Source organism: Ischnura elegans, chromosome 12 (genome assembly GCF_921293095.1).
Source record: "Ischnura elegans chromosome 12, ioIscEleg1.1, whole genome shotgun sequence".
Lineage (NCBI taxonomy): Eukaryota > Metazoa > Arthropoda > Insecta > Odonata > Coenagrionidae > Ischnura > Ischnura elegans.
This window is the reverse complement of record NC_060257.1, coordinates 84263729-84287502: the sequence shown is the minus strand read 5'-3', so window position 1 is coordinate 84287502 and position 23774 is coordinate 84263729. Positions and strand designations below refer to the sequence as shown.

The 23774-nt window shown below is 39.3% G+C and overlaps 1 protein-coding gene across 4 annotated transcripts in view; it reads right to left on the bottom strand.

The window, feature by feature from the left end:
- Positions 1–23774, bottom strand: part of LOC124169814 (chromobox protein homolog 6-like) — a 109796-nt gene that overhangs the window by 14794 nt on the left and 71228 nt on the right. Inside the window, exons 1-8 of one of the 4 annotated variants that reach the window (XM_046548585.1) lie at positions 21275–21334; positions 20704–20774; positions 20548–20591; positions 18259–18324; positions 12357–12426; positions 10863–11214; positions 5990–6087; positions 1684–2052 (exon numbers count right to left, since the gene is read on the bottom strand). In XM_046548585.1, coding sequence (XP_046404541.1) covers positions 1684–2052; positions 5990–6087; positions 10863–11214; positions 12357–12426; positions 18259–18324; positions 20548–20591; positions 20704–20769 — 1065 coding nt within the window. In that variant the 5' untranslated portion in view covers positions 20770–20774; positions 21275–21334. Of the gene's footprint in view, positions 1–1683; positions 2053–5989; positions 6088–10862; positions 11215–12356; positions 12427–18258; positions 18325–20547; positions 20592–20703; positions 20775–21274; positions 21335–23774 lie in introns of those variants that run through there. The other 3 variants (XM_046548588.1, XM_046548586.1, XM_046548587.1) reach the window with 3 other exon arrangements.

The window sequence follows — 23774 nt, the reverse complement described above, 5'->3', positions numbered from 1 at the left end:
ATTTTCATTCAAGTTGCATATTCTGACAAAAATTAAATCACTAATTCACTGCTAATTTAATAAATATTACAGTGAGTCACCCATTTTTATATTTTTAACATGATTTTACTCCTGAAGTACCTTATAGTTCAGTCTCTGTTGAAATGACATACATATTCAAGTATGTTGAAGCTGATAGAGGCAATATAAAATGATTATGATTCAATTTTTGGTTAATTAACTACCTAATCACACAGTGATCATAGACTGGATTTCACGCAGAGAATCATATTTCAAATCTTCCTGACAATGATTCAAACTACAGGCTAACATTCTTTCTTAGTTCTAATCGTGCTTGCATCAAAATGAATAATTTTGTTTTCAAAATTAAGAAGCAACATCAAAAAAAAAAAAAAAACAAATATTCATGGTTAGAATTCCTAGGAAATATAGCATGGAAACCTCATTTTTTTTTCAAACAACAGTTGGAAGAGCAACACAAAATGGCAAATTTTGAAATGCTGATGAAAATGAGATAAACAGCTTAGGTCGCGAAGGCTGTACTAAAAGCATGACATTACATTATGGAAAATGAAAGAATAAACTTAGTTAGGTTCACTAATACATTTGAAAAAATGCAACCCTGGTTTCATAACATAGTTATATCGTCAGGTGCATCTATCATGCAATTACATATCTCCTTCCATATCAAGTCGAGTGTGACAGTAAGGGCATCTATCTGTCAGGAAAGAGTGGGGTGAGTTGAAAGATAAGGGAAAGAGACAGAAGGAGGGCCTTAGATTGGGTGGATTTCGATACCTCCACTGCATAAATGCTCAACAATCGCCCACCGATTCAAATCCACTCATCAAGTACGTCAAGGGCTATAAAGATGAGTGGATTTCATTAGGTGGGCAATTGCTGAGCGTTTATGCAGTGGAGGCATCGATTTCACTGTTTTCATCAGCAGAGGGAGGATGGGTGAAGTGAGTGGAAACCTGAACCCACTTCACCCTCTGCTGGAGGAAGACCCATCAAGAGGGCCATCCACCCAACCAATAATCTGCCAAGGCCATTTTGCACGGGGAACACCATTGTGCAATCCCACACATGTACTAGTGTTGGGTTGACTCGATTCCTCAATTCTATGTCAAGAAGAAGCATGGAAAATGAGTACATACCAAGGTGAAAAATCGATTTATAATCCTGTAGAACTTCAAACCACAAATTTTTATACATATGACCCTGGTTCTAACAGTCATTAGAATTTTTGCACCAATCATAATCATAAAAACAAAATGCATTCAAGTAAGCATAATGCCCGTTTCTTCTGAAAAAAGTACCAGTTTTTTCGTGTAAAACCAAGTCGCCAACTTCGAGCGTTTGGTATTCCTGAAGTTTTCGTTCCAGTAATTTGCAATTTTGATACAAATGAGAATTCAGATCCAGTATTAAGAGTTTGCAGAAAAGTAATCATTAACACCATTAAAATTAATGGATTTGTAGTCAACAACTTGTAATGTGGTAACTACGAAAATCGGTCAATTAAAAATCGACTGTAACGCCATTCCTTTATCACACAGTTTATCCTTTCATTTTCCACGATGGAAAGGATTCACACAGTTAACCCTGAACTCATCAGTAACAGCATAACATGATTTGAAAACTACTACAAGGATTGTTTGAGAGAATTGAAAAACTTACGGCTCTGCTTTGATTTCCTTCCTGAGTAACATTAGAGTGCTCGACCGTGAGCCTCGGCATCTTCGCAGCGGGTGGCCCGAGCCGCTGAGATGGGGACAAAGGCTGCTGGGCGGTCATCGAGGCGGGAGACTGAGGCCCAGCGCCCACTTTGACACCAAGGGGACTGGATGCGGGAGGAGGGTGGTGCTGGCCAGAGGGAGAACCGAGGGGCGGTGGCGTCGTGGCTGGCGACATCTTGTGCGCCTGCTGCTGCTGTTGTTGCTGGGAGTATGCGTTGGGTGACGTAGGCCCGCTCCCCACTCCCTTGCTTGAGCTTCCACTGCATGTGCTGATGGTGACACCAATCTTCCCAGACTCCTTGGACAGGACCTTGGAGGATGAAAACAAGGGAGTACAGTGTTACTGTGAAGATAAATTCAGTTTTTTTTTCTTTCTCTTGGTGTCAACATTTTTAACATTGATCAGCATCTTGGAGTACAGCAGACTTGGAGTAAACCGACTATCCGGCTGCGGTTTATCCGGGTTGCGGATTATCCGTGCATGATTTTTCAATATAGCTCAATTTTTTCCGCGATCTTAATTTTAAAAATTCAGACGTAAAATCATCGCAATTACAGCATTAATGCTAGGTTACACCGGGCTTATTGTTTACGTTGGAATCCCTTTTGTAAAACGGAAGCGATCACGTGCTAGCTGCATTCACAGGAGCACCATGTTCGTGTTTTCCAAGCCTCGCAGTGCACGACCACGCTCCTTGATCACGGATACACGTCGCGCAGCAGTTGCAATCCCGGCAACTTGTGCGAGACAAGACTACGTGGCGTGATGCCTGACAATCTAGTTTCCGACGTTGAGCAGTGGTTTCGAAGCATTCGTGCAAACCACTTTGCTGTATCCATTATCACACAGCCACGATAGGTGGTTTTCGAAACCAGGCCTTACATTGAGCATTAATAATTAAGTACAACCGTGTATTCGCCGCTAAAAACATCGAGAGCTGGCGAAGAAAGCTCTCAATTAGCCCGGGAAGTGCTCTTATATAACAGAATAACTGCATAAATAATAATATATTGTTTGTTTTACGTGAATTATGAACATTACAAGACATTGGAGTGGAAGTTTGGATTATCTGTGTTTTCCGATTATTATTCGTGCCATCTCTCCACATCATTAGCCCATTAGGATAATCACGAGTGTACTGTACATGTAGGTCTTCGGAAATTAAAAGCAAAATTTTTGGCCAACGTTTCCATACAATTTTATACCTTCTTCAAAGCTTTTATACAGTGAATATGATTTTTTAATTCCAGATTTAACCCTCGAGCGGGTGCGCTGGCGTATAAAGCACGCCAATCTTCGAAAACCAAGGATTTCAACATTGTGATCATATTCTGGTCTAACATGGCCTCGTGTATTCTTACAACGTACTATGACAGTCAACAGTGCGAGTTTTCAAAGCTCAGAGTATTGTAGATATTTCATTTTTAGATCGGCAAGTGGAACCTACACCCGTGGCGTACAAAGTACACTACGCGACCGGCCGTGTACCTCCGTGCTCTGCTTTTCTTGAATGGCCTCATATATTCTTACACAATATCATTTTGACTGTCTGTAGCGTGAGTTTTTAATGCACAAAGTATTGTAGCAAATATTTTTTTAGATCGGCAAGAGGAAACCGATACCAGTGGCGTATAAATTACACAGCGCAACCGGCCATGTATTACCTGTACCACCTGTGCACCTTTAAATCTGTATCTCCTATAAATGTATAAGCTTTAACTGATTTCTACAAATAAAGATAAATTTTAACAAAAATCGAGTATTATCATATAAATGCATAGATTGCGGATGAAGTCCAACAGAAACGATAAATTAAGAAGGATATTTTGCCAAACCGATTGGTAAAGGAATTCACTTTTCCCCAGAATAATAAAGGACTTCAATAAATGCTATTCATTTCTTATGTACATTTCCTTATTATTTGTACACAGCTGGTGTCACAAGACCCCCAAACGCCTATTTAGGAGGCTTGCAGAGTAGTAAGTAGATGTAGATGTGGAGTAACCGACCCTCCTACTCCACCCCGAATTCCCCCCCTGTATAACCCTTCTCCCCCCCCTGCTAGAATTTGGGTATTTATTGGATTGTCTGAACAATAAACAGTGTACTTGAGAATGACGCCTCAGCGTCGAAACGCGTTGAACCAATAAATAATTTTCCACTGAAAATTTACCAGGGTTGTCTATTTTCATTTCTAGATGAACTTGAATTAAAAGAAAAACAGCACTGTTTGAAGCTATGGACTACTGAAAAGAAATAAAAAATTAAAACTTGTCTCAGCATGTGGCAGTAAAGAATTCTTAAATACAGGTCCTTTCTAAAAGCATGCATGCCATCATTAGAAAAGTCTAAAGTAGCATAAAATAGATTAAGCCATTACATTAGCTCATTCATTGCTACAAAATGTAAAAAATTGTAATATTCCGCTTCTCGGAATAAAAGTAAATCTAAGGCAAAGGCAGCATCACAAATTTTCCGCGAACTTCCAAAATTTTCCTCTCTCTTATCTTTTCTCCTTCCCTTCCCGCGTGGTTTCGTAAAGTCTTGGGACTATGACACAGGGCTGAGCGATCAGCATGTGAGAAGGCAAAGTCCTCTGCCAGTCATACATTCTCCTTCGATTTCTTCTTCCCCACCCCTTCCCCCCGCCCTCGCGGTCGCTTCCTCCTTTCCCTCGGATACTGGGCATTGGTCGCAGATGACTAGGCACATGGGCGAGCGCGTGATGGTCAAAGGGCGCCTAGAATATTCGAGAGAAACCTTCCCCTCCTTTCCCTTTTCCTCTCTTTCCCTAAACTGACGACCCCTCTTGGAGGGAGATAAAAGGGAAAGTCTTTTAGGAAAGGGGAGAGTACTTTTGCGACAACTGGGTGGCTGCCGTCAGACGAAGGGTTGGTCCATTGCGAGTGGGACCGTTAGCACAGGATTCAACTCATCTGAGGGAGACAAGTAACCAGTGAGAGCTGCCTAGCGCCCATCTTTAAAACGTAAGAATAAAACTTTGTGTTACTCTCGAGGGAATGAGGTCTCTCTTCCCGCTGATCTAACCCCCCTGTTCCGAACCCGAGCTCGAGTCGGACGCCCTCCTACGAGGGTGGCACGACAAAATGTTTAGGATTTTATTCTGAATGGGTCATTCAGATGCATTTTGATCTCTGCTCATTCTTTTCACTCAACATTCCAGCACGCACAACATGCAATACAGAAACTTTCCACCGGCCCAATTTCCGACAATCACTTTTGCAAATATCCCTTTCCTACTGTTTTCCTTCCCTTTTAAATTCCCTCTCAAATAGTTCTTCCCTTAACCTCTCTGCCTCCCGCACCAGTTTCAACAGCCAACTGCAAAGCCTTTCATTCCGATACTCCCCCCAACCCCTTTTGTACATATTGCATTCCTTAATCCTTTCACTGCTGTTCAATCTCCGAAAGCCTTCTCCTCACATGCGGCGAAAAGATTAAAATGCGTTTCCTAGGCCCATGCAGCAGGTACTTCAATAATAGGCGTGGTACACCCTCAAAAGGGACCCTAATCTGTGACCCTATCCTCCACCAGCTTACCCATGGAGAACTGTCTCATCGACCCTACCAGCCTCCCTCCCGAAAAGTGACCATTCTGACTGCAATTTGAAAATCAATGATTCAATCCGATCACCAAAAAGTGATTGTTTTCATCGCACTCCTGCCAATCAACCAATCAAGTACTTCTTTGAATCGTGTTTCTGCGATGAGAAATAATGATTTTGTTAACTTTGCTAAAAACGTGGATGCGGGCCACCGGAAAATGGCCATTTTCGCAAAGTTAACAAAATCATTATTTCTCATCGCAGAAACACGATTCAAAGACGTACTTTATTGCTCGATTGGCAGCAATGCGATGCAAACAATCATTTTTTGATGATCGGATTGATTGATTGATTTTCGAATGCAGTCAGAGCGGTCACTTTTCAGGAGGGAGGCCCCCTGCTGGTAGGGTCGATGAGACAGTCCTGCGTGGGTGAGCTCGTCGAGGATAGGGTCCCGGATTAGGGACCCTTCGAAGTGCTTTTGCAAAAGTGCATGGCAAGGAGGAAGTAAAAAGTACGTTCACAGCAGTGAAAGGGTTAAACAACATTGTTATTTATGAGATTATTTTTATACTCTTTTATCATACATGCATGATTTATTATTAATTTGCTTTTATGTAGCCCAATGTAAAGGCTTTAGTGCTCTTTTTGGTGTTAAATAAATAAATCCTCAGCCTTACCTCGGCCTTCCTTTTTGTGGCACCACTCAGGGATCCCTCTCCACTCCCATCACTCCTTGGCGATTGTTGCGGAGACATTACTTTGGCATTGGACGTCACTGCAATTACAAATGGAGAAAATTATCAAACAGAACAACAAAGAATTCTTACTCACTGTAAAACGATACAAAAACTGAGAGCTGTTCCAAAAATAATTTAATGCTGTCCGCTAGATTCAACAGCTTTGTGTCATTATCAGCACAAACGAAAAGACCGCATGTAATATTATGAGCCTTATGTATCTTTGCACTTTGTTTTTGCTTTTTTCTACCTAGAATATTCCTTCATTCCACCAATTAATGCCTAATGATCTGAAAAATTCTTACGCCAATACTTCTTCCATACTCAAATACATCCTGATGAAAAGTTTGTGCTTTCAGCACACAAAATACTATGTCAAGGTGGCTGATACAAGACTACATTTGTCCGACAAGGAGCCCAATGTCTTCATCCAAAGCTACATCTGATTTTCAAATGTTGCACACACACGTTGATTTATTTCGCACTACCACATCTGATCTTTGAATATATGAGGTGTGCCTGAAAAGTATTCAACCTGAATTCATATCTTTGCGCCAGAGCTCTAGAGCTGCCAAAGAAAAGAGAAAAGCATGTCAAAGTCCGAGCCATGTCAAGTCAATGCTGATTATTTTTTTACAATTGCGAGGGTGGTGTGCACTACAAATTAGCTCCAAGAGGTCAGACAATCAAAAGAGAATAATATGTTGAAGCTCTGAAAAGATTGCATGGTTCTGTAAGAAGAAAACAACCTCATTTCTGGAGAAGCAGTGACTGGCTTCTTCACCACGATAGTGCCAGCAAATTCATCAAACCTTGTGCAGTAATTTTTGGCGAAACACAAGATTCTATAGCTTCACCAACCTCCTTACAGTCCAGACATAGCTTCTGACTTTGGAATGTTCCCACAATCAAAAATGACACTCAAAACAGAGCGGTTCGTTGACACCGAGACAATTCAGAGTAACCCGCACGCAGAAGGCCATTATAAAATCTGCATTTCAGGACTGCTTAAAGATGTGGAAGTGCAGCTATGAGCATGTGGTTCAATCAAATGGGGACTAAAGCAGACTCCCGATTATCCGGCTGCGGTACATCCGTGTTGCGGATTATCCATGCATGATTTTCACTCTCGCTCAACATTTGTTGTGAGCCTGGCCACAACCCCCTCAACCCGTCACCCCCAAATTCCATTCCTAATCGACTTTGGCCAATGAAGATCCTAAAATCTGAGTAACTTACGTCCCTAATTCCGTGACCCATTTTGGGAACACGACAATATTGTCCACGAACTTTACCAAAAAAATAAAATCAGACACAAAATTGTAGGAATTACTGCCTTAAATCTAGGACACACCGCACTTATCATTTCATTCAGAATCCCCTTCGTATAACGGAAGCGATCGCGCGCTAGCTGCATTCACGGGAGCAATGTGTCCCTGTTTTCCAAGCCTTGCAGTGCGCGACCACACTCCATGATCACGAATACACGTCCCGCAGCAGTTGCAACCCTGGCAACTTGTACAAGACGCGACTACATGGTGTGTTTCAAAACAAGGTCTTAAATGGAGCAGTAATAATACGAGTGCAACCGTGTTATCGTCGCTAAAAAGATCGCAACCTGGCAAAGAAAGCTCTCAATGAGTCCGGGAATCACTCTAAAATAACAGAATAACTGCATAAATAATAATATATTGTTTGTTTTACGTAAATTATGAACATTGCAGGACATTAAAGTGAAAGTTTGGGTTATCCGTGTTTTCCGATTATTATTCGTGCTGTCTCTCCCCATCATAGCCCGGATAATCAGGCGTGCACTGTAATTATAAGTACGCCATAGCCCAGATGATAGCACCATCGTGGAGATATAAACGCAGGTTGGAAACTTTTCAGTCACCCCTCTTATTTCTTCTGGGGTCCACAGGAGTTCCAAGATCCCACACCCTCAGGCCACACTCAACGTAAACAAGTTCACCCTTTTCCTGCCACCAGACTCCCGATTTCGGCCCTTGCTGGTTGAGCGAAAACTGCCAGGGGCCTATTTATCGGCCCAAATTATTTCACTTTTTTTTTCGTGATTGTGACCTTTTCAACAGCTGTGATTTATGTAAACCCCCATAATCTATCTATGGTTACAAGATGTAAATATGTCTTAAGAATTGGGAAAAAATCTAGACTTATTATATAAAATTAAGTCTCAAATGTTGCTCATTCGGGAAAATAGCCTTGGCAGTCTTCGTACATCCCACCTGAAATGGGCTGGCAGTAATAGGGTTAAGGTCCAACTAGCCAAAATCCCAAAAAAGGCCTTTTTTAATTTCTTCGAGAAACCTCATAATTATAATACATCCACAGAAGCAATAAATCGTACTTGCCCCGGACACACAAATAGTGAGCATAATTTATCAGTGCAATAAACTCTCGTTATTACGTAGTTCACGGGACCAAAAAAACCGGAGGTTCGTAATAACGAAGTTCAAAAGAATGTTTCTATTAGAAATGGAATTGAAGAGAGATTGATCTGATATGACAATGGCTTCTTATAATTTATGTATATGAAAATAAGTATTAATTGTGCTCTGTAAATTTTTTTGCCACTAAGGAGGTACATATATTCCTAACAAAATAATATCTTAAGGCAGTTTTACACGGTACACGGAATTGCACAATCTGACGTATGCGCAAAGGCACAATCAAAATTGCGTCGTGTAAAGCGGTGAATTGCTAGAACGCATGCGAGAATGCGTGGATGTGAGACGGCAAAATAGCCCCTGTTCTAATTTCGTTCATGCACTCGTGCAATTCCACGCCGTTTTAGAAATCAATGCAGCTCTAACCTGCGCAATTCCGTGCCTCGTGTAAAACGGCCTTTAAAATATGAATATTCTATATAATATTTCTTAAATCTTGTAACAACAAAAATTTCATAGTAACATTTCTTTAACAATAGATTGGATCAGCCTTTTTGTATTGACCAATGATTTGCTTAGTAAACACGAGAACTTTGTAATTAGGTTGTCCGTATTAACAAGAGTCTACTGCATTACAATATCATTGGGAGCATGATTAGATTTCTGGAAAGCCTTTTCAGCAGGCAGAATTCAGCATTATCTTTTCATATAAACAAATGAAGCATTGTTTTGGACTTGAAACAGCTGCAATCAGCAAGAGAGAGCAGACGATGTAAGTAGGGAAAATAGGAAAGAAGAAGAGGTATGGAGATATTTTTGGAGACGATAGACAAACAGATAATCTGAGGAATGATTACTTGCACCTTGATTACTAGATAAAAGATGTGGCTTCACATTGAAATATACACACAGAAAATTATTGAAAAGAAACTTTTATGCCACGTTCAAGCTACTTAAACACACACACAAAAAAATTTCTTCTCATGAATATGAATAAATAGACAGTGCAAAGATTGCAACACGTTCCTTGCACTGTTATGAATTATACATACATCATGTATTTCACGAATACCTCACTAAAAGATAGAATTTGAAGGGATGATCAGAGGGAAATTTAAAAAAATTCTTAATTAGACAAAGTGAGAACACCGAAGTCATAATAATTACTTAAAGTTCTAAAATTACCAGTGAGGCAATTGCACATATGAATTTAACAGCAATGATGAAATGAATGCATGCTTTGTAGATGGTAAATAGAAGATAAGGCCAACAGCACACATTAAACCTCCAGAAAGGTAATTTTTATTCTTTATCTGATAAAATGAAGTCAAAAATTTAGGCAAAGAATGATTACGAGGAACCCACGTCCATTCCTTCAAACAAGAATTTAGCAGCCATCCATTGTTAAAATAATAAACGAAGTGAAGTCACCATGAAGAACAATTGAATGAACATGAGCTATGAAAAACAAGATACCATCAATTGGGGTAATTTTGGCCCAACTTTTCATGAATACTCGAAAACAAACAAACTTATCTAATTTTGAAATAAATAAACAATGTATGTATATAAATTGGCTAAAATTATTGACAGAGCATGTACCTGCAATTTAGACTGTTTATGAAACTCAAAATATTAACATTAAGGATTTTTTTCCAAAAATATGGGCCAAAGTTACCTTGAATTAGGATAAATTCGGCCTAATCTAATGTAAACATGTAAATACAGTTCTAAATTATGAGTTGGAGCAAAGATACCCCACAAAAATGTCTTAGTATGCTGTTTTCAAGTGTTCCTTGATTTTAACCAGTAAATTTATTTTATTCAGGAAAAATGTAAAATTAACATTCTTGTTATTACATACATTGTAATGTATCGATGTACACATAACCAGTTAATGTTAACAATTCTTCCCTAACCTCCATCAGAAGAAGAGTCATAAATGTCACCTGTCCACTGATGCAAGAAATAAGTTGATAACTCAATGTTAATGGCAAAATACAGAACTATGAATATATTTACGTCTCCAGGCCGAAGTTACCCCAGTTGACAAGAACGTACAAGAAAAACCTTGAGTCCCAGGAAATAATGGGATTGTCACAGAATGGATGTTAGCGCAACCTGCAAAAACCACGGCTTAAGCATCTGGAGGATTAACTTTAAGGACACAAGAAACAATAACGCCAATAGTCACACAAAAAACCTTCACAGGTTTAAACCTAGGGACAAGAGGTTTCAGGCAGAAGCACACCGAGAGTTCTCAAGGAAAACGTTTCACTTGCCTTCCCACACCGGAGTCGACAATGGACCACCATCCACCTCAGATCCCTGGCTACATTCTTCCAATCATCAACCAACTGAATCGAGGGACTCTCAGCGAGTAGCGAGACGACAAGAGAACTTACCTGGTGAGCTCGTGGGTACGGAAGACGGGGGACCAGATGAAGTGACCACTGTGATGGGCAGTGTGCAGGATGATGAAGTAGTAGCAGTAGCAGGAGGTGGTGGATTTGATGCAGAGGATGATGAAGATGACGACGTAGGTGCAGAAGCAGGCGGGGGTGAAGGGCTCGGAGCTGGCTGCTTACCCACATTCCTCCTTTGCTGAGATTCGTCGAGGTTTGTGGGCGAAACGGCTCTCTCAACCTCACCCTCCGCCGCACTGGGCGCAACCTCTTCGGTGACTTCCTCCACGTCGTCTGCTCCTTCCTCAGTCGCTTGGCCATTTGATGAGGCAGCAATGGCGGCGGTGGCATCCTGTGGATGGAAATCCACCAAGAGTTCGGTAAAATACACAAATATGTACTTGGTTACATGTACACTTAAAGGTGTGCCTCATCACTTTTATTCTTGGAGCAAACTTTCATATTGGGCAAAAGTTGCCAAACCAAATAGCTTTCAGATGAGTTTATATTTTGGTCTGCGTTGCTTCCGATCAAGATGTCCCCAGTTCAAATCCTTACCAACATTTAGGCAGAATAACTTAGTGAATGATTGATATCTTATGGAGAAATATTTTTCCTCACTCACTGATTCAAACCAAAGGTTGGTTTTGATCAGCGATGGCAGAACTCACCTCTGACTAACAAGGGGAATACACAACTATTGGGTGGCCAATTGAGATCCAAGTTTCTGTTTTGGTAGATCATGGCTATAAATTCAATACACCAAAGCGAGACAATGCACCTCTTGTAGAATTTCGAGAAAAAAAGCAATTATGGTTCGTAAAAAAATGAATTTCCAATATTTAACCTGTATTGAATGATGAATTCCATATGACAGAGGTAGCCCTGTGGTTATGGTGGTCGACTACAGAAGTAATGATGGTGAGTTCAATTCTTGCCCGATGTGACTTTTTTTTGCTGGCGCTTGGGAGCGCCCACTGTTTTTGCAATGAAAGCATCAGATCTTACTTAACCAAATGAAAGGCACGCTTAAAAGCCTTCATAAATTGATTGGAATTAAGATATGATTTCCTATAGTCTGAGGCCATGAACTTCGCTTTCTTGCTGAATTTGAACTTTCTTTCATAAAACCAGCATATTATGCTAACCATTACAGTCTACAAAAATCTTTTCCTTTCATAAATGATATCAAAGACAGTGTAAGATTAGCCACAACGCTAGTGTAAAGGAACTGATACAATATTCCCAAGAGAAATGCAACAGAGAGTTTGTTTGGGACATTATTTTGTTTCAAATAGCACCATTGTGACTTTTCTTTTACACCTAAATAGCATGGCTATCATCACAAAGCTTAGCTGCACAATGTAAGACTTCTGCAACATAAAATAATCCAGAAACAGAATAATGCAGTCTTTTGAGTTCAAACTCAAAATGAAATAAGCTCCCGTGTTGACTAATTTCATAAGTTACCGATGATATGTTTCAATAACTCACCGAATATCGACTAGTCTCCCTCTTCCTAGGTCCTCTCTTGCTGCCAGATGGATCACGCTCTCGCTGACTGCTGTTATGGAAGTATTGACAATATAAAAATTAAAAGTTAGGATACAAAAATTCAAAAATTACCTTACAAAAAATTTACATAAAAACTTGAATAACATTTACGTTTCCCAGTGCAATTCGGAGGAAATCTTTGACATTTAACATAATGAAAGCACTTTTCAACTTCCACTCTTCATTATTTCTACCAACCCAGGTTTTGGCACATTAATGAAACACATATCGATGGCTAACAACACGTATCTCAAAATTTGGCCTATCTGAGATACCGTATAAGCGTGTGTAAGAGGCGCACACGTGTAAGAGGCGCACCCCTATTTTGAGCATCGGAGCTATGAAGAAAAAAATTTGCGGCATTTTTTTTTATACTATCGCGCGGTGTTGCAGACGTTCGCCTGGAATTTCGACAGTTATCGAACTTTTCTCTTTCAATATTAATTAGCGGTAATAGCGGCATAAGAGGGAGTAGAAAGAGTTCCGATCCTCTATTCGCATACACCGTTGCTCTACGATGCTTGTCCTATTCACGAACAATTTTGTTTAAATGCTCTCGCAGGAGTATTGCAATAGAATTTTTTGGAAAATTTTGGAAAATTTTAAGTCAAAACACGACAAGCACATAGCATGAACTTTCCCAAGAGCTTGGACAACAATCGGGGCAATCTCAGCGCCGTAGGATAATAACCACGTCGTAGATTTAACGGAACTACACTCGGCCCTCCATCAGCCAATGCCTCTGCCGTTTTTTTTCCTTTCCGAGACCCCACAGGAAAATAGGAAAACATCAAGTTACAGGGGAACAATGGAAACGTGTTTCATCCCTACCCCGTCTCACCAACTGACCTTGATCGATCTCCCAGTCTCTGGAGGCCAAATGCTAGGTGAGTCATCTACTGAGCCCGAAGATATCTCGGTAGCTTTCAATAATTGTATGACACGCACGGCGTTCAAAAAAAGAAAGAGATCTAACGCGACGCATATCTGACAGAATTTAAGTTTTTTAAGCTCTTAATTGTTTGACACAAAGATTTATAGTTAAAACAAGGCTACCAATATTCAAAATAGTCCTAACAGGACAATTTCGGAAGAAACAAGCGTAGCATAAGCGCATTCAAACAAGACGAGACGGACTGGAAACTTTAGGCAACGCAAACAGCGTATATCACATTGCTGCGCCTTCGCCCCTTCGCTTTGAAGGCAACGACGTCACATGCGAGATCGGACGTGTTCTTCCCGTGCTCCTTCGCTCATAGCCTCGTAGCTTGAAATATGGAGGGGAGGAAGCGCGCTCCCTCCCCTCCATATTTCGTTGCTTGCTTTGAATCGCGCTCCTTCCCCTGGACCTCTCCTTCCGCGCTCTTCACTTATAAGCATTTCTGATTTCTTCCATCCACAATTTAGTCCAACAATGAACACACTCGTTCGAATTTTTTAAAGCGCAGGTTTTGGTACCAATATAATTTTCAGTTGCAATAATCCTCAAATTAGCGTCTGAAGATGATTTTTGGAAAATCAGGTCCTCAGCGTAATGGAAATTACTCGGCAAGACAGATATTGACTATTAACTAGGTATGTCCTTCAAAAATACGCGTTTCTCTACTTTTGATAACCGATTACTATATGCAGTATAAATGCCGCGAGATGCCCACTCGTGGCAGTAAATTTAGCGCGCCCTCCGGAGCGAAAAACCCTGCGCGATCTTCCATGTTCACCTCTGGGGTACCGACGTAACGGCGCGATGCTTACAAGAAAAGCATACAGGAGCATTTTGAAAATACGTCACTAAGGGAGAAACTCCCCTGCCTGCCGCTTGTTTTTGACCTAGGATTACAGATGACTGACTCACACTGAAAACCAAGGCCACTCAGTTCCCCTTAGACTTGCGACCGGTGAAGGGGAGGGGGGGAAGATAAGAAGTTTGTGTAAGAGGCGCACCCTCATTTTCGGCTGCAATTTCTAGGAAAAAAGGTGCGCCTCTTACACGCGCTTATACGGTAATACTGTTAGTAAAAAATACAATTCAAGCAAAAAAACTCTTTTATTGCAAATGTATCCTTCTTTTTCAGTTTTATGTATTTTTGGTTTTTAATTTCAATTAAAATTATATTCAATTAAAAAAATAATCATTTTTTGCTCTCCTCAAAAGCTGCAATTTTTTAGAAATGTGTTCTCATAACTTAGCCATCGGTATGTACCTTGAAAATGGCATTATGCGCCAAAACCTAGGTTGGTAGTTTAAATAAATAAGTGTGGAAATAGACAAGTGCTTTCATTATGTTAAATATTGAATAACCCACCATACACAAATAGCACATGTGTTAAACATGATTTATTGTAAAAATTTGTAAGTTATATGGTGGACATTATTCTTTATTATAATATATTTTGGTGAACTAGTACATGATAAGAAGAATTGCTAACTAGGTACTATGGGGGAAAAAAGTATCCCAACAGAGTTGGTGCCGCCACCATTGCTTCGCAGGAGAATGAATTCCTTTTCTAACGGTATATAATCCTTGGAACAAGATGAGGGACATTCAAATACTGTCTTCCTTCAGCCACCAAGGTCATGACGGTGAACTTGCCTGCCTCACATCGAGGCTTGAACGTATTTCGTACTGCTCACCAGAATGTTGGCACATTCAATATCCTAAGCAGTAGTGCCTTCCTTTTTCCCACTATCTCCCTCAAACCCTCTTTTCGTTCCCTTCTTCGCACCTACTCTGGCACTCGTTCTGAAATTCACTTAAAGCCCATCTCCGCTTCCTCGTTTTCTCGTGTCTTGAAAATTTACGACATAAATATTAACCAGACGTAATCTGCAAGACAGCAATGGTGAGGAGCAAACGTGAGCATCAGGAGTTACGCTTAATTCCGAAAACAATCATTGCTTTAAAAGTTTTTAGTGCGACAATTGCGACTGAAAATATTTCCTCAATGCATAAGCACATGATTGCTACAAATTTAAATGAAGACACAATTTTGCGAGATAAATTCCATTAATCGTAAAAAAAATGAACATTTTATATTTTCCCACATAGTGGCCAAAACAAAAAAAAATTATTTTCTGCAGTTTGATACATGACTATCTTTTCAAATGCTTTGAAATCCGACTTTGTATAATTAAAACAATTCATGACATTTATTGCTGTCAAATTACTATTGACAATATTTAAGGGTCAAATAAAATATCAAAATTACTGCGGACAAAAAAAATCAAGGCTCGAAAAACATACTCTGATGAATTCACTTTGGACAGTATGTCTTCTTTAATTAAATTCCAAATCTCAGCAGCACTTTGATGAATTATACATCATCCTCCACATCTCCGGTTGTACACCTAGGTCTTCCCCATCTCCCATTTTTTAATGCCTCATTACCCTCCCTGTTGGGTTTCTCCCAGTAGTACAAGGTACTTCTATTTTTATTTCATCCTTCATATGTCTGCCCAACTGTTAAGCCTGCCCCCAACAAGCCGACTACTTTTCCAACTCTCGCCTGCTGACAAAGGCATCTCAAATCAAGATAGGAGCATATCCTTCTTAATCCAAAGTAAAACACATTCTGGCCATGTGCTCGTCAGTCCTTCCAGAAAAGCTAAAACTTCTTCAAAGTCAACTGCTTTCGAATATGTTATGGCATTTTTTTAGTGTACCCCCAGAAATTCCTCCGAACTTATCTGCAGAACTTCTCCTGCTGAGGACTTTTTGCGCTAAGGGTTTTCGTGCAAAGGATTTTAGCGCAAAGGCCCTTCGACTCAAAGGCTCGGAGACTCTAAGTCTCGGAACTCTTGTCTCCGAACTCTGTCCTTCGAACAATGCCCTTCGATGCCAGCCCACCTGGAGATCAAGACTTATATAGCTAGTACGGCGGAGGAATACCTACTCCTGGCAATCAAGGGGAAGTAGGTGCTGAGGCATAAGAATGCAGTTTGGAGTGAGAAGTACTCCACCTGTCCTATCACAACTCTCTCTCCCTCCAACACCTCATCCTACTTGTCTTTCCCCTCCTTGAATTCCAATGACTTACCTCTACCAGCTATCACACCACTTGGCTATGTCTCCAACCCAGGAGATAGAGGAGAGAAAACCCGGTGGTACGAGGTTCTTCCCCAAACCCAGCTTGGATGATGGACGTTTTGCAGTGGTGCGAGGTCAACAGCGGCACCTATTACACCAATGCAGCTAACTTGAACATCTCCCTATTACCCCTCGACTACTTTGCAAATTCCCCCCTCCACCCTGACACAGTTTGGAGGTCGGCCAGGCCTTTTTTGCTTCAGCGCTGGCGGTGGACAGATTGCTCAGTTGAGAGCATGATTTCTTAAAAATCATACAGCTTGTACTTAGTCTTGGGTAATGCTTCCTATGAGATTATTAGTTATCATTGTTGTTTTCTGTAATAATTCTGATTTTGAATATTTCTACTTCTAATAAATATTGATTGAAAATGACTCGTAATTTTGTGACAATTGTTTCTTTGAGTGCTGATTATTCTTGTTTGTGGAGTCTTTCCCTTATCCAGCTAGTGACAGACGATCGGAGTTCCCTGTGTCTGGGGCTTACATTCAGAATCTGGAAGATTTAAAGATGTAACGCCACAATGTGACCCATCGAATCTGCTTGTTGACTGTCTTGTTAACCTCAAGAGAAAGATTGATATGGCTATGTAGTGATTTTTGTCATTTTGTTGTGATATGCGAAGGAAAATTCAGAGCATTCCTAATGTATGCACATCATGTCGTCGAATGCGGCTATATTCTACAGATTTCATCGTGAGTCATGCTCTGGGTTGCGGGAGACTCACTGACCAAAGAATAACAACCCACTGGAAAGGAAACGTACTATCCCACAGAGCAATAGTGGCAGCACAACCTTTGTTGGATACTTTTTCCCCATAGTACATTAAAAATAATGCAGCCAGTGGACCATAGCCATAGGAGTCTGAAAATAGGGCCGTGAAGGCCATCTAAGAATGAAAGGGAAGGAAGCTCAGGTGCTTCACTCTCATGCAAAATGGAAGAGAATAGAAGTAGTTGAGCTTGTGCCTCAGATTGAGTGTTGTCATTCCTAATGCAACCTTCTCCCATGCAAATGGCCGCTGCATTTAACAATGAGCATTCAAATATTAAGTCAGTGAAATTATGATGCTTGTTTCAAATATCAATGCTTTCGATAAATTAATTTCAGCAGTCAAGGTTTTGCTAGCGTCGAGTGCATAATATAGCAGTGTGTGTTAGAGTTAAGAAATTATGGTAATTGAATGAGCATTTCATGGAGTAAAAAAAGAAAACTGAGCATTAAAACTGCTGCTATGGACAAAATTAGCTTCAGTTATGGTAACATGATCTTCCATGCATGCATTTGAAGCATTGATATGAAAATAACCACAATTCACAACAGTGAAATATAATCAGCAATATTTTTACAGTACATATTTCTTACAAGAGCAGCCAAAATTACATAATTAGGACATGAAAAACTTGATCCCTTCTTCTTCTTCCAAGAGCATTAAATTAACTTCACAATCATGGGAAAAGTTTTAATTTATCATTCAACACTATTTTCTCTTAAGATTTCTAACCAACATAGGGGACCATAAGCTTGACAAGTTGAAAATAAATTCACTCAAAGTTCTATCTCATCTCATTTTCATGGTTTTTGATACCTAGGTAATTAACATACCTTGATCCTTCACCACTAATATGTCAATACGCTCAGGACATTTTGAATTATCAAACCGCAGATAACTCTGAACTTAAATCAACAATGATAAGATTAGTTATGACAAGACAGATAAATTATTAGAGACAAAATTATAATGAAATTATAATTACCCTTGCTCAAATATTTCAATTAATCTCCCATCCAATATATTTTCTTCGGGCTCCCAGGTGCTGTACCTAAAAATAAATAACATTGATATAGGAAAAGATTAGGCTTACAGGGAAAATGGCACATACACCAAGAAAGTATGACATATATTTGCAACCTCCTAACCTTCAACTTAATGCACACCCAAGTATTTTGAGTATTTTGTAGATAAAAACAATGCTTTTAAGAATATTACATTGGTAGGATGGTAAATGAAAGCTTACACAAACAAGCATAAGTGGTTAAGATATAAAAATTAATACATAATTTACAAAGAAATGCAGGCTAGTCAGTCTTGAGAATATATGAAAATTTCAGACCTTAGAATCAAAGTTGTTTAATATTTTCCCTCGTAAGTCAGGGATGAATGATAAAGTATTAATCATAGTTGAGGATGATGAGCTGGTGAAATAAATTCTATCCCACTTGACTTGGTAAGCCCAAACACTAAAGAAAGTAGAGCCCTATGATCGTACTGAGATGTGCTGCTGGAGAATCCAATCATTACAGTAGAACCTCTTTACATCGTAATGGAGGTGACCAAAATTTGGGCAATTTGATGTAAGGAGGTTCACTATAGAGAGGTTTCAGTGATAGACACCTTTTTTCATATCTTCCGAAGTGAAGGCACTGCTGTCTTTTAAACCATTATATTTATGTGTTTAAACAAGCATGCATGCATTAGTGAACATGTATTTATTATTTAATAATTACAGAAAGCGAGAGCTATCGCATGATTTTTGCCATGATTCGAGAGAAAACTATGTGATCTCTCTTAATTCAACAGTCACTTAAAATGATTTGGATAGTTGGATACCTTATTTCTTATTTACTGTTAGGTATGCTCTCATATGGAACAAAATGGCCACAACTAATGATTAACGTGAAAATTACACCATAATAAGGGTGTACATATAAGAAAAAAATACGAGTGAAACAATTATTGCTGAAAATGTCATTCCATGTACATAATCGCGGCTGCATTAATGGTCTCTAGTTGTCTCAGACTGATTTGCGGAGGTAGTTTGGCCATCTAGGGGGTATGGAGCAATGGATATTATTGCTACAAGAAGAAGTGTGCAAAAAATTATGGTGGCAAAAGATTTTTCACACAAATCTTATGGTGTTTAGTGGCACGATTTTCGCATCAAATTTCATTCAGAATGCAACATTGTAAGGGTCTCCAATATACTCTGAGGAAAAAACTAATCAAAAATAAAAATACAGAGCAGGAGATTGCATTACCTGAATTGAAAAGAGATGAAGCAAAGAAGGCATTGGAGAAGTTGGAGAATTTGTTGAAAGTTGGAGAAATTGGAGAAGTTGGAGAATTGGAGGCATGAGCCTCACCAGATTATTGGCCCATCAGCCAAGGCAGTAAAAACACAGTGCATTGCCGAAATAAGAGTTTTGACACATGTTTTACAAATATCAAGAAGGTCACAGACATTTGTGGCCTAACGTGTGATATACCCACGACGATCACTCCTACTCACGAAAGAAAAACAAAAACACACATTTCTAACGAATGCAGTTGATGTCTCATTGGGTACTCGGTAACTTGAAAAATGCTATGGTAGGAGAACATATTTCAACACAGCAACAAATATTATTATCAAACAATGTGTAGCAGGAAGTTGTTTTAGCGGTAGTTAGCACATTTATATTTATATGTAGCTTATATTTGAAAATACTAAAGATGAATACAATTTGTGTGAAGTTCCAGAGAGAAAACATTACGCATGAGCTAGCTTATTTTTATTACAGACTGATCAGGTACTCTATCTCAATTTCTAAATAACTAAATACATATAGCAATAACAAGTCAATGCCCGGACTGTTCTTAATTTTGTACAATACAGCATTAAGCTTTTAATGACGCATTTCATCTGCCTCCATACCTTGAACACCGAATATTATTGTGAATGGCACCAACAATGATCATAATGAAACTTCATTTTAAACTATAATACATTTTCTGAGTCATTCAGATATTAAAGCCAGAATCCACAAAACACAAGCATGTATATTTTATGGAAATATAATCGTCAAAGGGTTAAAATGGATTTTTGCGAATATTAGAATTAGGCGCACAACTATTAACACCAATCGGCATCCCACACTTATCCGTGAATGCACAATAATTTCAGACACCTAAGTTTTGAGAGTACCACAAAAGATAACAATTTTGCTCAATACAACATTAGTGGGACTCATTTCTGAGGGATTAGTGAATATGAAAACATACTTACTTTTGGCTCCATCCTTTCCATTTCACGAAATACTCCACGCGGCCCTAAAGGAAAATATGAGTCGTTTAAACAATACTTCTTCGCCTAACTATGAATACACTGAAGGAAAAACTATGAAACGCAGCAAAAAGAAATCAATTCATTGAGAAAACTTACCCTTCGGACACGCTTCTTCATAATACGTTCTGCTGCGTACACTCGGTCCCCCATTGATAATTCCATTCTGACTACGTTGAACGTGAACAAATGTTGACAACAGAGGGATGGTAAAAGATATGTATTAATATGACTGAAACGTCATGTTTCACTCACACAGATCAAATTTTGGATCACTCAACAACAAATTCACATAAATGATAACCACAAATTGTCCCTTTTTAATGTAAAATTTGACGATGACGCTTGAAACGGTTAACACAATAACAGGACATTCTCAAATGTGCCTGTTAAAGAGCATATAGCAAAATAGAATCTCTTAATGTCTATAATCATTAGCCCAAACATATTACTGTGGAGATAAGCACCCAAAGATCAAATTTTTCAACAAAAATGAAAAGTCCAAACAAATTGAAAAGTCGAATAATCTGGAACCTAAGAATAAGTAAATGTGCGGTTTATCGCTAATTAATCAGAATGGATTATCACCATAACTGTAGTATAAAAGATCTTATTCCGTGAACAATACGTGATATTCTATAATATACATGACATAAACAATAATATTTACCAATGCAAACGGCACAAATATATGGAACAAACGATTATGAATCGATACGATACATCGAAAATATTCTGTATCGATAGGAGGGCAGCCAGCGCTGCATGCGCCGCGGCTGGAGAGACGCGAAAGCACGCGACGCAATTGGTAGTATTGACCGCCACGATTGAATTCGCGGGAGCGCGGCTATTGTGAAATGAAATAACTTTTGAGAGATTTTCACCACATAGCATCGATAGGTTCTGAAGAATTTGTCTGAACTTCCATACCAAAGTCATAGAATCAGAATAACATGTGCGTCGAAGGTGCACTTTCTAATATTAAAAAAATATCTTCCACGTAGGGCATAGTTGTTCTTTAGCATTGGTTTTAGTGTCGGATTCATTAACGGCACTTTAGACTAAATTATACTTTAGATAGTCTAATTTCTGCTTTCTCCGCTTAATGGACGCCACTATAGACGAAAAATTGCTGAAAAGTCACTTTACCGTAAAGTGCCCGACTGGAGCTCACTTTCGTGATGAAATCTGCTTTACGGATAAATAAATATGGCTGCACAGTGGCGTAACTAGGAATGTTCTTTGAGGGAGATGAGATGGCCTGGGACGGGAAAATTTTTGAAAAATGACATGCCTGAATATACATTTAACATAATTTTGTAACTAAAAATTTGAAGTTAAGTAAATGCAGTTATTATATTTCAAAACTAGGCAATATTTTTTAATAACTTTTTTATTTCTCTGATGCTTTGCGGGGAATCTATCCCCTCATCCCCCCATAGTTACGCCACAGTGGCTGCACCGGCTGTTACTACAGTTGAAACCTGTTTTGAATGTTCTAAATCGTCCCGGATATGGTTATAAATGTTGGAAATAACACCACGTGGAGATATTTTGGGTTACCGAAATTAATAGGAATTAATTTTTAATGAAAACACAGCTGCAGACACAGACGTGTTGCAAGAAAAAAATCGAACCCATGATATGTCTCTTTCCCCGGAAAATACGGCGCTGACAGCCCTAAAATCAGTGGCGTAGCCAGGAATATGCTTTGGGGGATGCGGTTGCGACACTGCCTCCCCCCCCCCCCCATGCAACGAGGGCCCGGGGGAATGCCCGGTCAGTATTCAGTGACTCGTGATATTAATAAATGATCTTTAACTTTTAGCAGATGCAGTTATCATAAGTCAAGACTAAATAATAGTTTTAAATAATTTTAATATTTCTCTGAGGATCTCTGCCCTATCCCCTCATCCCAAGACGGTCATGCGAAACCATCGGTTGGGATATATGAAGGACATTGGAAAGGTGGACAGTATCATGGCTATGGGGTCATGAGGTGAGACATCTTCGCATTCTCATCCAATTTTAATAATTTTTTTGTCCTTCAATTTTCCTCCTCATCTCAATTTTTGTCAGGAGAAAGTTTTTTCCATGGATTCTTCAATTCGATACCACACTCTTCCAAGGAATTCCACAGTCCTCACTCGGTCGATCCATTTAATTTTGATGTAGATTTCGATGTAGATGAATTTTCACATAGCCGAAAGCCATCAGTTTCTCCTCGTCTGATATTGTCCATTATTCACTACCATAGGGAAATATACACCAATAGTAAGTTCACATGAATCGTTTCATTATTTAATAATCAAATATCCTGCTCTTACAACTCAAATAGTTACGCCACTGACTGAAAAAGTGTGCAATATTCACCATTTTCCGCTGAGGATTTCAAATTTTGTTCAGAAACGATAGTATTGCAGAACAAGTTATCGAAACAAATATTGGGTCCTATGAACGGTCATATAACCGAGGACTGCACAGCGGGTAGGGTTTAGGGTTATACCTGACGATGTAACTAAGTTGTGAAACCCTGGTCGTACTTCTTCAAACATATAAGTTAACCTAACAAAGTTTATTCTTTCATTTTCCATAGTGAAAAGGTCTCATGCAGTTATGAAGTCATGAGTTTCATCAGTGGCGTAGTCAGGAATTTCGTTCGGGGGGGTCCAAAACCAGGGGGGAAAATTTTTTAAAAATAGGGTTATAAGTAACGGGGTTAAAACTAATTTTAACACTTTTCACAGTCGAAAAAACTTCATTTGTTAAAAAAATACTTTGTAAATTCATGATTTTTCAATAATTTGTTTTCTTTTATTAAGGGAAATAATTGCGCTTTTATATTTCGGGTGGGGTCCGGACCCCCCCCCCCTGGCTACGCCACTTCAGTTTCATGAAGTCATCAGTAATACAGTACAATCTCCATAATCCGGCCTTGGGATAATCCGACACGTCCAGTAATCTGGCATGCGGGGCTGGCGACTTACCATCGGCTAGTGCGATTTCGTCACTTTTAAATAAAAGATTTTTCAATGCATAGCAAGTATTTATTTTATTATTTGTACGCAGGTGTTCATAATTTGCATGAGATTTTGGTTACGTGACCCCCTGAATTGGGAAAAGAAATGTTGTTTGTGAAGTCACAGTGGTGTCCAGGTTTTATTCTGCCT